The sequence below is a fragment of the Lipotes vexillifer genome, unplaced genomic scaffold (genome assembly GCF_000442215.2).
Source record: "Lipotes vexillifer unplaced genomic scaffold, Lipotes_vexillifer_v1.1 scaffold2019, whole genome shotgun sequence".
Taxonomy (NCBI): Eukaryota; Metazoa; Chordata; class Mammalia; order Artiodactyla; family Lipotidae; genus Lipotes; species Lipotes vexillifer.
This window is the reverse complement of record NW_006795869.1, coordinates 135,597-148,385: the sequence shown is the minus strand read 5'-3', so window position 1 is coordinate 148,385 and position 12,789 is coordinate 135,597. Positions and strand designations below refer to the sequence as shown.

The 12,789-nt window shown below is 47.5% G+C and overlaps 1 protein-coding gene across 1 annotated transcript; it reads left to right on the top strand.

The window, feature by feature from the left end:
- The first annotated feature begins 66 nt into the window (after positions 1-66).
- Positions 67-12,323, top strand: HDAC3 (histone deacetylase 3). Its single transcript, XM_007467937.1, has 15 exons — positions 67-166; positions 274-356; positions 1,690-1,832; positions 4,008-4,089; positions 4,218-4,274; positions 4,396-4,451; positions 4,841-4,974; positions 5,483-5,563; positions 5,989-6,062; positions 6,218-6,282; positions 7,492-7,581; positions 7,707-7,765; positions 8,024-8,103; positions 8,409-8,566; positions 11,668-12,323. Exons 1-15 carry the CDS (start codon positions 112-114, stop codon positions 11,735-11,737), a joined length of 1,287 nt encoding a protein of 428 aa, XP_007467999.1. The 5' UTR covers positions 67-111; the 3' UTR covers positions 11,738-12,323.
- Positions 12,324-12,789: the final 466 nt, after the last annotated feature.

Here is a 12,789-nt window from a genome sequence, read left to right as displayed (position 1 = left end):
GTCTCCCTGTTCCGCAGAGGCAGGCTGCGTGCTTACGCAGCACGCAAGACCGGGGGTGGGGCAGGCGGCCAGGCTGGCGGCGGAGGCGCTGGGCCTGGTCCCGCCGGCACCATGGCAAAGACTGTGGCCTATTTCTACGACCCCGACGTGGGCAACTTCCACTACGGTGAGGGAACAAGGTTGTAGGAGAGGAATTTCGGGACGCGGAGGTTTCGAGGTCGGGGCTGCAACTCTAGGGATGCATACTGACGAACTCTCTTCTCTCACCCCCAGGGGCTGGTCACCCTATGAAGCCCCATCGCTTGGCATTGACCCATAGTCTGGTCCTGCACTACGGTCTCTATAAGAAGATGATCGTGAGTCTCGCGGCTTCTGCTGGGGATTGAGGGTGGGGAGGAGCTGCGGCCCTAGGGATGGGTAAGCTGCACTGAATGCACCAAGAGCGACCCACCCCTAGAGTGTGGGAGGGGGGTAGAAGGAGCCAGGAGCACCCCCATATGCAGAGTGTTGGTGGGTGCATCCACTGACTTAATGAGAGATACTTTTTCACCTTAGGTCGGCCACCTTTTGACCTCAAGTGGACCAACTCTTGGCCTAGGGTTAGGGTGGAGTGGGGCTGGTTTGAAGACACAAAATTTTTCCCTCCCCAGCATCTTAGGGCAGTTCTGTGGCCTCAAAGAAGGGAAGGCGGCTGGATCGCTGTATCTGGATGTGAGGTTTACCCTCATTCCCATACCTTCTCTGCCACCTCTCTCCACCTCCAAGCTAGAGCTCCAGGGAGGACTTTGCAGCCCTCTGTGTAAATGTGTATGTGTGTGTAGGACAGAAGGAGATGTCCTGGGTATTCCCTTTTCAACCTAGAATACCACCCGCCCCCGCCCCCCACAGTTGTACTTAATTACTACCTATCCCTCCATCTCCTGGATATACACATGCTGTCTGTTCCTGGCCTGGAATTTATAGCAGTGATATGTGATTATAACATATTGCTCGGCCCTGATGCATTGCAAGGGGAATTAGTCAACAGTATGAATGAGTGTCCACTGCTTGTGCTGAGGCACAGACAAGTTAATTGGTCGTAGAAAAGACTGAGGTGATGTTAGTGCATGAATCCCTGACTCTCTTGAAATTGTTTGCCAGTATGTGCCTTTGAGCATTTTCTGGAGAGAGAAAAACTTTTTGCTCTTGTCCAATTTCTAAAGAAGTGTGTGAACCACTCAAAAGATAATAAATCTCTGGCTTATTAGCACCTGGGCATCTTGGGTTTTAATTAGAAGGTTGTCGTGTGTCCCATATTATTTGATTCCAAAATTAAGAAGAACTCAGAGGAGAGAGTGGACAGAATCAGAGCCCAGGGGAGATGAGTATGAAGAGAATCAGGAATAGGAGATCCAAGTAACAGGGCAGGTGGAAGGGGGTTAAGGTTTGAGAAGGTAGGAAAGGCTGGGCTGGAGGTGGGATGGAAAAGGCAAGCCCAGTGGTCTTTAGGGGGCTTGATCGTAATAAACCACCAAGCTAATCAGAGTCTCTCTTCACTGACATTTGTCTCATAGAATAACAAGGATTGGGGGGCGAGGGGACTGCTGTGTGTAGTTTTGGACAGTCCCCAAGTCTGGGCTCAGTGTGGGCAGTCTCAGCCCAGTGAATGGGACTGACCCTGCCTGGGTTCACCTTGTGTTTCCATCCGAGGTCTTCAAGCCATACCAGGCCTCCCAGCATGACATGTGCCGCTTCCACTCTGAGGACTACATCGACTTCCTGCAGAGAGTCAGCCCCACCAATATGCAAGGCTTCACCAAGAGCCTTAATGCCTTCAACGTGGGCGATGACTGGTGAGGGGAGGACTGGGACTTTGATGCCAGACACCTTGTTGCCAGGCATTTCAATGAGAGTACTTGAGTGAGGTCTTGTGGCAGCAGTGGGAAGATATGATGGAGGGGGGATACTTGTCAATGAATCATCATTTACTCACTTGTTTATTCAACAGATATTTATTGGTCATTGGCTCTAGGCCAGGCCCTGTGCTAAATGCTAGGGACGCAATGATCAACAACAGCAAAACAATTTTAATATTGCACTTGTGCTAAGGCCTCTGAAGGAGACGTATTTGACAGACTATGAGAGTGTATACATGGGAGAATTCTCTAGCCTGGGCAGGGGCTGGTCAGTGGAGGCTTCCTAGAGGAAATAATAAAGATTGAGCTGAGATCTAAAGAAAGTAGGAGGTAATTAGAGGAAAGGTAGTTGGGAGGATGGAGGGTGAGGGGAAGAATGTCTTGGGCAGTAGGGACAACATGTGCTAAGGGTCTGTGGTAGGACAGAGTGAGACTTATTTGAGGAACAGAAAAAAGACCACCCACAGAATCTGAGAGTGATCTGAATCGAGGCTAAAGAGATAGGTAGGGCCTTTGAAAAGTAAACAACCCTATTATGAATTGGGGTTTTTAACCTCTCGAGTAGGGGGAAGTCATCAAAGGGTTTTAAAAAGCAAGAGAGTGATTAGACACTACCACATTTACGTTGAACTCATATCATGAGAAGTAGACTCAGAGTTAGGCCCTGTGGGAAGAAGGTGGACAATAAAGATAAGCCATGATCCTTGCTTCCATTCTAGTCTACATCCACAAAAATATAGTGACCACAACAGCTGCCATCTACACAATTCATTTTTAAACTTTTTGTTAGGGAAAATTTCAAACATTTCTGAAAGTACGGTGAACCCGCATGTATCTATCACTGAGCTACAACACTTAGAGCAAACGGCTCATCTTACTTCGTCTATATCCTCCCATGTTAGATTATTTTCAAACAAATTCCAGACGTCACACCCTTTTATCCATAAATACTTTACTACATATCTCCAAATGATACTCTTTAAAAAAAGTGAACAATATCATCACACCTGAAAAATTAACAGTAATTCCTTCATGTCATCAAATATGCAATCAGTACTTAAATTTCTCCAGTCCTCTCAAATTTTTTCCTTTTTGCAGTTGAATTACTTTAATTAAGATTTAAACAAGGTCCACATATTATATTTGGTTGCTACGTCTCTTAAGACTTTTAACCTATAATGTTTCCTTCTCTCCTTTGAATTTATTTTTTGAAGAAATGTGGTTGTTGATCCTATAGTTTCCTACAACAGCTACAGTTTATTGAGTACTTATTCTGCTGTGCCAAGGATTACTGGTATATCCACCTAATTCTCACACCACCCGTGAGATGTACTAAGTCCTTTTCCTGATGGTAGGCATAAGTACATAAAGTGAAATTTGAGGAGATTTTGGTAACTTAACCTGAGTCACATAACTGGTCAGTGGAGGTGGCAGGATTCAGATCCAGAGCCTAGGTTTGTAAACACTACACTAATCCGTTTCCCTGAAAGATCCTACCAATAGAAGCAGCCTGGGCTGGAGGATAGAGGCCAACTCCTCAGGCTGGCCCTGAGCCCCTTCCCAACCTTATCCCCACACCCCTGCTGCACAGGGTATCTTCCCGGAATACCCTTTGTTCCCCATTGAGCCTCTCCAAGGCCTTCTCAGCCTTCACACCACCATGAAGCTTCCTGCCGTGAAGCCTTTCCTGACCACACCAGTCGCAGTGGTCTGTCCTGCACACACTGCCCTGCCCACTGGGTTTTTCAGTTACATGCTGTCTTGGGAGGTTTCTTGTTTTTTGTGTTATTGCTGCTGCTATTTCTGAGTTCACTTTATAGATCTGGGAAGGCAGAGTCAGCCCTCAGGCCACAGCTGGGGCCTGTAAATGCTCTTTGTGCAGCTAGGGAATACTACCACTGGGCTTCTCCACTTCCCGTCCAGTGCCTCGCACAAGGCTCGGTACATGGTTTGGTCTAAAATATTTGTCAGATAAATTTGCAGATAACTCAGGTATGTAGGAGGGGCAGGGGGGTTATTGAAGCATGGAGATCAGAGGGCTTTGGGGTAGGGAGAGAGGTGTAGGAAGGGAGTGGACAAAGGTAAAAGGGCTCCAACTTGCTCTTCCTGCAGCCCAGTGTTTCCCGGGCTCTTTGAGTTCTGCTCCCGTTACACAGGCGCATCTCTGCAAGGAGCAACCCAGCTGAACAACAAGGTGACCATAGCCCCGAGTCCTATTTCCCCCTTCCTGTGGGTCCCTGAATCCAAGGCCTTAACCCTGATCCTGAGCTCCCAGCTTTGGCGGTGGGCAGAAGGACTGTGAGTTGGGTGTTTGTCTTTCAGATCTGTGATATTGCCATTAACTGGGCTGGTGGTCTGCACCATGCCAAGAAGTTTGAGGTGAGTGAGGAGGAGGTGGGGGAGACAGCAGCTACTGTAGGGTAGGAGGTCAGGATGACACTAGGGGGCAGCTGGGTGGAAGAGTAGTTCCTCTCTTTGTAAGACCACTCTCTTACCATAGGCTTCTGGCTTCTGCTATGTCAATGACATTGTGATTGGCATCCTGGAGCTGCTCAAGTAAGTAGCCTGGGAGGAGATGGGGGGACTTAAGAGGCTCTTGGCTGAGGAGGTCTGAGACTGCCCTGGCCCTGACCCTGACCTCCACCCCACACTAGCTTTTCCCAAGTTCTTGATGCTTTTCTCAGGCTGCCTCTTCCTGTGCTCTGCTGCAGATTCCCCGCTGCCTGCTCACATTTCAGCCTTCTCTGCACATCCCTCTCCTGTCCCTGCCTCCAGGCTGGAGCCCCAGGGTTGCCCTTAGGGAACTGGTGGTATTAGGTTTCAGGTGACTTGGGCCACAGTAGACTCTTCATAATTCCAGACCTTGTGTTTGGGAGGAGTGGGCTGGGGGGTTTTCCTCCTGGGGTTCACCTCTGCCTCAGGCCCTGGCTTTGCCCTCACCCCAGGTACCACCCTCGGGTGCTCTACATTGATATTGACATCCACCATGGTGACGGGGTTCAGGAAGCCTTCTACCTCACGGACCGGGTCATGACAGTGTCCTTCCACAAATATGGAAACTACTTCTTCCCTGGCACAGGTATGGGACTAGGAGGGTCTGTCGCCTTCATACTCTTCAGCTCTTACCGTGACTTTCCCCTCCTCAGCCTCAGGCCTCAGCTCAGACGGCCCCCTCTGTGGAGGAACCTTTCCTGATCACCCCGTTACTCTGTCACATCACTCTGCTTGTTGTTTTCAGAGCACTCACTGCTGTTTGAATTTATTGTGGTGCTTTGTCTTGTTTGCTGCCTCCCACCTTATCGTGCCTACCTCCCAAGAATATAAGCTTGGTGGGATTTCAGTCATTTCGTTAGTTCTCTTTACTGCTGTATCCCCAGTGCCTAGCTCCCAGCTTGGCTCACGGTAGGCCCTCCAAAAGTATCTGTTGAATGAATGCAAGCTGCAAGGGACTTAGTGGTTCGAGGGAGTGAGTGGTGGGCGCACGTAGATGGAGTGAGAGGCCCTCGGAGTACAGCTGGGGTTGAAGCGGCTGGGTTGTGGATACCTCCTGGGTACCGCTGCCACTCCCACCCCCCACTTCCCTACAGGTGACATGTATGAAGTTGGAGCAGAGAGTGGCCGCTACTACTGCCTCAATGTGCCCCTGCGGGATGGCATTGATGACCAGAGTATGTACTGAAGTCTTCTCCCCGCTCACTAGGCTCCTTCTCTCTCTCCTTGAGTTAACCTCTTCTGCCTGATGTTGTCTACTGTTGGGCCAGGTGTCCTTAAGGATGAATGGCCTTCAGAGGGACCGTGAATTCCCCGGAAATTGTATGCAACATATTGGATGTGCATTTTTCTGGGAAAAGGGTCATTAGCTTCCATCAGTCACTCCAGAAGTTCATCAGACCCCACCTAGAAGTTCAGACCCAATGTTGCCCCTTTGGGTTGCCCCATTCCTGGGGCAATATCTAGAAGCGTATACTTTGGCTTTTGGTAACTTCTGCCACCCGTTCCTGGGCTCCACGCTCTCTGAACCCCCTTTTTCCTTTTGTTCCCTGTCTCCCCATCCCCTTGGGGTGCCAGGTGCCCATCTTTGGCCCTCTCCCAGGTTACAAGCACCTTTTCCAGCCGGTTATCAACCAGGTGGTGGACTTCTACCAACCCACGTGCATTGTGCTCCAGGTAATACTGTCAGTGCCTCCTCAGGCACTGGGCTTGAGGGAAGAGAGCAGGAAAGAGGAGAGTCCCTAGGCTGGTGGGAGAAGGGAACTGAAGGACATCCGTGACATTCTGAGTAGTTATCTCACTGTAGCCACCTTGGGTTTTGCTTTTTGCAGTGTGGAGCTGACTCTCTGGGCTGTGATCGATTGGGCTGCTTCAACCTCAGCATTCGAGGACATGGGTGAGACCTGCCCTCCTTCCACTCCCCCAGGTTTTCACGTGGCCTTGGGCCTCAGTACATGGAATGGGAGTAGTTGGGGAATGGACCTCACCTCCTTTTGGGGCTCAAAAATAGCTACATGTTGTACTTTGAACCAGAAATGTCACCTTAAACAGTGTTCCCCAGTTGGTCATTCATTCACAGTAGGTTTTTGTTAAGCACCTATTATGTTCCAGGCATTGTACTAGGAGATGGGGATGCAGTGGAGAAGCTCCCATGGAGTTTACAGTTTAGCCTAGGAAACAAACAAAAAATAAGTAAGCAAACAAGACAGGTAGATAGTTATAAGTTCTGTGAAGGAAAAAGATAGAAAGCTAAGACACAGGGTAACAATGGAGAATCTACTTTAGATAGCACGATTTGGAAAGAATTTCCCAAAATTCTGAGCTGAGACCTGGAGGCTAAAAGGAGCGAGCCATAAAAGGAGCAGAGGGAGGTCTATCCCAAGCAGTGAGAAGGACCCATGCAGAGGCTCTGAGACAGGGCAGAGCTGGTATAGTGGAGGAGATGAAGTAAAACCAACAGGGACAGGGAGAGCAGGCTGCAGGTGGTTTGAGGTGAGGTCTGAGAAGTCGGCAGTGGTGGGGTTGTGCAGAGCCTTTAGACCCTGGTAAGGAGTCTGGATTATATTTCAGATGTGCTGGGAAACTTTAGACAGGTTTTAAACACGGAAGTGATATGATCCGGCTTATATTTTAAAGTGACTGCTCTGAGTGCTGAATGGAGAAAGGTTTGGGGTGGCGGGGGGGTACACAGGAGTGGAAGTGGGAAGACCAGTTAGGAAGCTATTGGTGTTGTGTAGGCAGGATGCTAAGTTGGAGGAGGTGGTTGATGGAGAGAAGCAGATGATTTGAGTTATATTTTGCTGGCTAAACGGACAGCACTTGCTGGTGCCTTGGTGAGAACAGTTGATTAACAGGTCGGGTGCCAGGGTGGGTGCTGAGCAGGACAGAGGTAGGAGTGCACCCTATTTTAAAGTTTTTATTGAGACACAACATGTGCATAATAAAGTGCGCAAATCTCAGGGATATAACTCAGTGATTTTCACTGCCTAGATCAAGATAGAGAAACTTTCTAGTTTCCTTGTGCACCTTTCCAGGCAATATCTAGAAGCGTATACTCTGGCTTTTGGTAACTTCTGCCACCTGTTCCTCTGGTTCCTTTTAACAGGGAGTGCGTTGAATATGTCAAGAGCTTCAATATCCCTCTGCTGGTGCTAGGTGGTGGTGGCTATACTGTCCGGAATGTTGCCCGCTGTTGGTGAGCACGCCCCCATTTTTCCTCCTCCCCCTTGTCCAGTGTGAGCTAGGGGCTCCCTGAGAGATGGCCAGGTGGGCCCTTTAGCCCACTTGTTCAGCCCGCCCCCCTCTGCTGGTTTGTTTCAGGACGTATGAGACATCGCTGCTAGTAGAAGAGGCCATTAGTGAGGAGCTTCCCTACAGTGGTAAGGACCACCCCATGATGCCCCCAGAACAGGAAGGCCATTTTCACAAGACCCCAAAATGGCCTGGTTTGAAAGCAGGTGGAAAGTTTGACTTTCTCAGAGCTCTGCAGACTAAACCCCTGGACCCAGGTCAGGGAAAATGTTGGGCAGCTATTATGTAGGGGTTTCGGATGGAAAGGAAAGGGAGTGGCAAGTCTTGGGACCTGCCTGCCTCTATCTGAGCCATAACGTCTCCTCCTAATCTCCTTTTCCCCCAAGAATACTTTGAGTACTTTGCCCCGGACTTCACGCTCCATCCAGATGTCAGCACCCGCATCGAGAATCAGAACTCACGCCAGGTCAGCAGCTCAGAGAAGCTGAGCACCAGGGCGGGGGAGCCCAGGAGAGGTCCAGGATGTGGGAAGTCAGAGAAACCAGGGAAGAAAAGAAAGTTCTCAGCCATCACTGTCACTGTTCTCAGCTAGGAGGCAGCCCAGGTTAAAGCAGAAGCAGTCAGGGTTGGGAGGAGGGACAGTTAACAGCTGGGAGACTCAAACTAAGATGGAAGGTGGGATTGAAACTAGGACAGTAGGGGCAAAAGGCAGTTAGAAGCATAGATGCCCTGGGAATCACTGCTCACTGTCTATTCCTCATCCCCAACCAGTATCTGGACCAGATCCGCCAGACAATCTTTGAAAACCTGAAGATGCTGAACCATGCACCTAGCGTCCAGATTCACGATGTGCCGGCAGACCTCCTAACGTATGACAGGACTGATGAGGCTGACGCAGAGGAGAGGGGTCCCGAGGAGAACTACAGCAGGTCTGGGGCAGGGACTTGAGAGCAAGGGATTCCCGCAAGCTTTTTGGGGAGGTTAAGAGGGAAAAAGTACATTAGACGGCATTAGCCTAATTGTCCTTGGCTTACCTCCTTTGGTATGTGGCAGTCCCACACTTTTCTGCTTCTAATGACGTAAGTAACATATGTTTGTTGTAAAAATTTTAAACAGCACCAAAATATGTTCAGTTTGCTTTTACACGATCCCAGACCCATTTCACAAAGTATCCAATGTTAATAGTTTGATTTCTATCTTTTCAGATTTTTTCTGTAGATTACAGCTGTACTATTTGACATTCACATATAAACACAAGGGCACACATACACTCATTTTCAGAGTTGTGCAGTCTTTTTTTTTTAATACAAGTTGGATTACACTATACATGTTCTACAATTTCCAACTTTTTTTTTTAACATAACAGTGTATCTTTCCATGCCAATATATATAAAAATCTGCTTCATTATTTTATTAGCTGTATAATATTCCATCGTGTGGATGTAGCATAATTTAACCAAGTGCCATTGACGGGCATTTACATTATTTCCCTTTTTATCCATATTACAAAGAGTATGGAAGTGAATCCCCGTCCATATACATCTTTGCATGCTTGTTTGAGTGGGTGAGATTCCTGGAATTGTTGTTGCTAGGTCAAAGGCTGTGTGCACTAAAATTTTTTTTATTTGTTGCCAAATTGCCTTCCATAAAATCTGTAACAGTTTATATTCTTGCCAGCATTTTACTCACTCCTTCCAGATTCTAAGCTGGACAGGTCACTGCCCATGTACTGCTCTTGAAAGGCTCTTAGATTTCTTTCTTCTGTTAATTTTCTCAGTTGTATTATGTATGTATGTGTGTTTTTATGTCTTTACCTTTCTGAGATACATATTAAAATATTTACAGATGCACTGAATTAGGGGAAAAAAAAGACTAGAATAGACTTTTTAAAAAACCCCAAACCAGGGCTTCCCTGGTGGCACAGTGGTTGGGAGTCCGCCTGCTGATGCAGGGGACACGGGTTCGTACCCCAGTCTGGGAAGATCCCACATGCCGCGGAGCGGCTGGGCCCATGAGCCATGGCCACTGAGCCTGCGCGTCTGGAGCCTGTGCTCCGCAACGGGAGAGGCCACAACAGTGAGAGGCCCGCGTACCACAAAAAAACAAAACAAAACAAAACAGAAAACCCCAAACCAGGCTTTTCTGAAAAATGAAGGGAAAAGACAGCAGAACCCAGAAGTGCAGAAACAGATGCACTTAATAAAGAACAGATTTCCTTACGTGACTGGGGGATAACCACAGCTGGACGCTTGTAGGACACCTGGTCCTGCTCCCATACACTGTTAGATGTTTGATATGGCTCTGCTGCAGAGTCTGATGGGCTTCTCAGTCCCTTCCAGAATCTTCTCTCTTTCTTAGAGTTCAGGCTTTCAGATCTCTCCTCTGGACCTGGGCTCTACTGCTTAGACCCTTGGGACCACTCCAACCCTTCTCCTCCGTGAGTAACCCCTTATTTTCTCTCTTGGTTGAGGAAGTATCTGAACATCTGGCCTCAGGGATCCTTTTTGACCCCTCATCTCCTCAACTTCTCCAGGTCTCTGGGGCTTGACTTTTGGAAATTGATTTTCTTAAAAATCTGTTTTTAAGTTCTTCCTTTTGGCAAAGTTTGTTTCATTTTTATCTGTAGTTCCAGGCTGGTATCTGGGCCTAGTCTCTGCATTATACAGCCTGCTCTCAACAGCCGACAGAAGCCTCAAGCCTCTTCCTGTCCTAAGCCCTACCATCAGACCACCCACTGAGCTCCTTTTCTTTGATGCCTATAGCTCCAGCTTGCATATCATTTACAGAGTAGTAATAAGTTTTACCACTTTTTTGGGTTTGCTAAGCAGCAGACTGTTACTGAGTGCTTTATGTTCAAACATACATGATACAATGTCATCCTGTCATCAGTCTGTTGCCATCAGACAACCCTAAGAGGCGCTATTCTTAAATTACCAGAAGAGGAATCTAAGGCTCAGAGAGGCTAAATAACTTTCTGAAAGTCCCACAGCTAGTTAAATATCAGGGCTGAGATTCAAACTCGAGTCTCTGACTCCTCACCTTTAACCGTTGTGCACTTAGAGGTAACCGAGACATTGCTTTCCAGGCAGAGGGGCCTTTCCTGACTTTGCTCCCCGGCTTCTCTTTGATGACTTTCTTCCTTCTTTCTCAGTTATCAGCCGTGGGCAGGATAATTCAGTTATACATATTCTCCCAGAGAATAGTTTTCCAAAAAGAGAGAGCAGTATTGAGTACTTATTGGACCTTGCGTTGCTTTCACATCCCTTTGCTCACTACAGGTTTATAGTATATCACTCCTCTGCTAAAAACGCTCCTTTCCATTGCACTTAGAAAAAAATCCAAATCTCTGACGGTGGCTTTAAAAGGCCGTGTATGCTTTAAAAGACCCTTACCTATGTCCCTGGTCTCATCTCTAATGACCCTCCTCTGTGCACACTTCCCCTAGCCATCTTGACCTCCTTTTCTCGCTGGAATACATCAGTCTCTGTCCACCTTATAACTTCTGTACTTGGTTTTCTTGCAGCTTGGAATGGTCTTCCTGATATCTTTGCCTGTCCAGCTTCTTCTCAGACTTCAGGTCTTACCTTGTTAGAACAGCCTTTCCTGATAATCCTATCTGAAATTTTACCTGTTTCCTCCCATCACACTCAGTCACTTCCCTTTATTTCATTTTATTCATAGTGCTTTCCACCATCTGAAATTACCATATTTATGTTTTTACTTTGTTAGTTATTGTCAGTCTCATTTATTTGGTGAGTTTTTTGAGGATAGGCAGAAATTTTGTCTGAATGATTCTCTACTGCTAAGGCTTATGACAGTGTCTGGCACAGAGTAGTCTGTCAGTAAATGTTTATTGACTATATGAATGCATGAATGAATGGCAGTCAGTCTCTACCAGCAGAAGGAAAGGAGTGGTTCCCTGACAATGGGGGCCTGAGAAATGGCTCCAGAGAGGGTACCTGTGTGGGAGAAGATTGGAACTTGGAGAGTGGGAGCCTGACCTCTCTTTCTCTCTTTCCTTGCTTTGTAGGCCAGAGGCACCCAATGAATTCTATGATGGAGACCATGACAATGACAAGGAAAGCGACGTGGAGATTTAAGAGTGGCTGGGCTTGCTGTGTCCCCAGATATTCCTTTTTACCTCTTGGTTGGGTGGGAGGGAAAAGGTGTGGCTCTTCCACCCCTGGTCAGGTTACTCTCAGGGCTTTTACCAACGCTGGGGGAGGGTTTGGAGACCACATCTTGTTCTGGAACCAACTATCCCCTCTCTTCTCCCTCCCAAGGTCTGAGAATGGTACCTATTAGGGATTGGATGGGGACAAGGATAGCCATCTCTAGGACATCTTGGGCGGTGAGCCCTAGAGGCCAGTCCCAGCCCTTCTGGCTCACTTATTCCTTCCCTACTTCCCTCTAACCCAGAGACTTTAGGGGTGAGGGGGGGTAGACAGGAGTAAGGTTGCCTTTGACTTCCTCCTGGGTTCTCCTAATGCAGGCCTTGTTTCCAGTGCAGGTGAAGAGTAAGGGATTTTAGGGGGCTCTGGCTCCCTAACACCTTAACCCATATGATGGGAAGTGCAGTTTTGAGATGGGGGAGGTTGTGAAAATGTCCTGTTCTGACTTCTGGCTTTATGTCCATTTCACCACCCTTTTTATTCAATAAACCAAGTTGGTATTTTTTGTACCTTTTGCCTTTCCGGGAATATTCTTAATTCTTGCTAGCTGCCTGTGTATGAAGAGAGAGGAAATGGGGTGATGATGTGTATAATAAAAATCGTAGTTAACGTTCATTCAGCACTCACCTTACATTAGGACCTGTGTATATGTATTCTACATGGATTCTCTTACTCATATATAAGGAGTTAAGAGAGCATTTTAGTTAAGAGTTAGACAAACCTGAGCAGATTACTAGCTTAAGAGAGGGAGTAGAAATGACTTCAGGTTTTTGAACCTGGGTGTTGGGATTGGTGATGCTGGTTGGTGAGGATACACTGAGATAAAACGGTGACTGACACAAGCAGTTGCTCCTTATCTTCATTGTAGATATTGTAGTAGCCACAAACATGCACTCTTCCCCAGTAGGGAGTAAGATAAATGCTATAGAAGATGTAGACAGTGGTACAAGAAAGAAGAGTAATACCTGGATCACTCCTTC

Coding starts and splice junctions, on each gene's coding strand:
- HDAC3 (XM_007467937.1), top strand. CDS start 112: ATGGCAAAGACTGTGGCCTATTTCTACGACCCCGACGTGGGCAACTTC. Junction 4,090..4,217: donor CAACCCAGCTGAACAACAAG/GTGACCATAGCC, acceptor TTTGTCTTTCAG/ATCTGTGATATTGCCATTAA. Junction 8,567..11,667: donor CCCGAGGAGAACTACAGCAG/GTCTGGGGCAGG, acceptor CTTGCTTTGTAG/GCCAGAGGCACCCAATGAAT.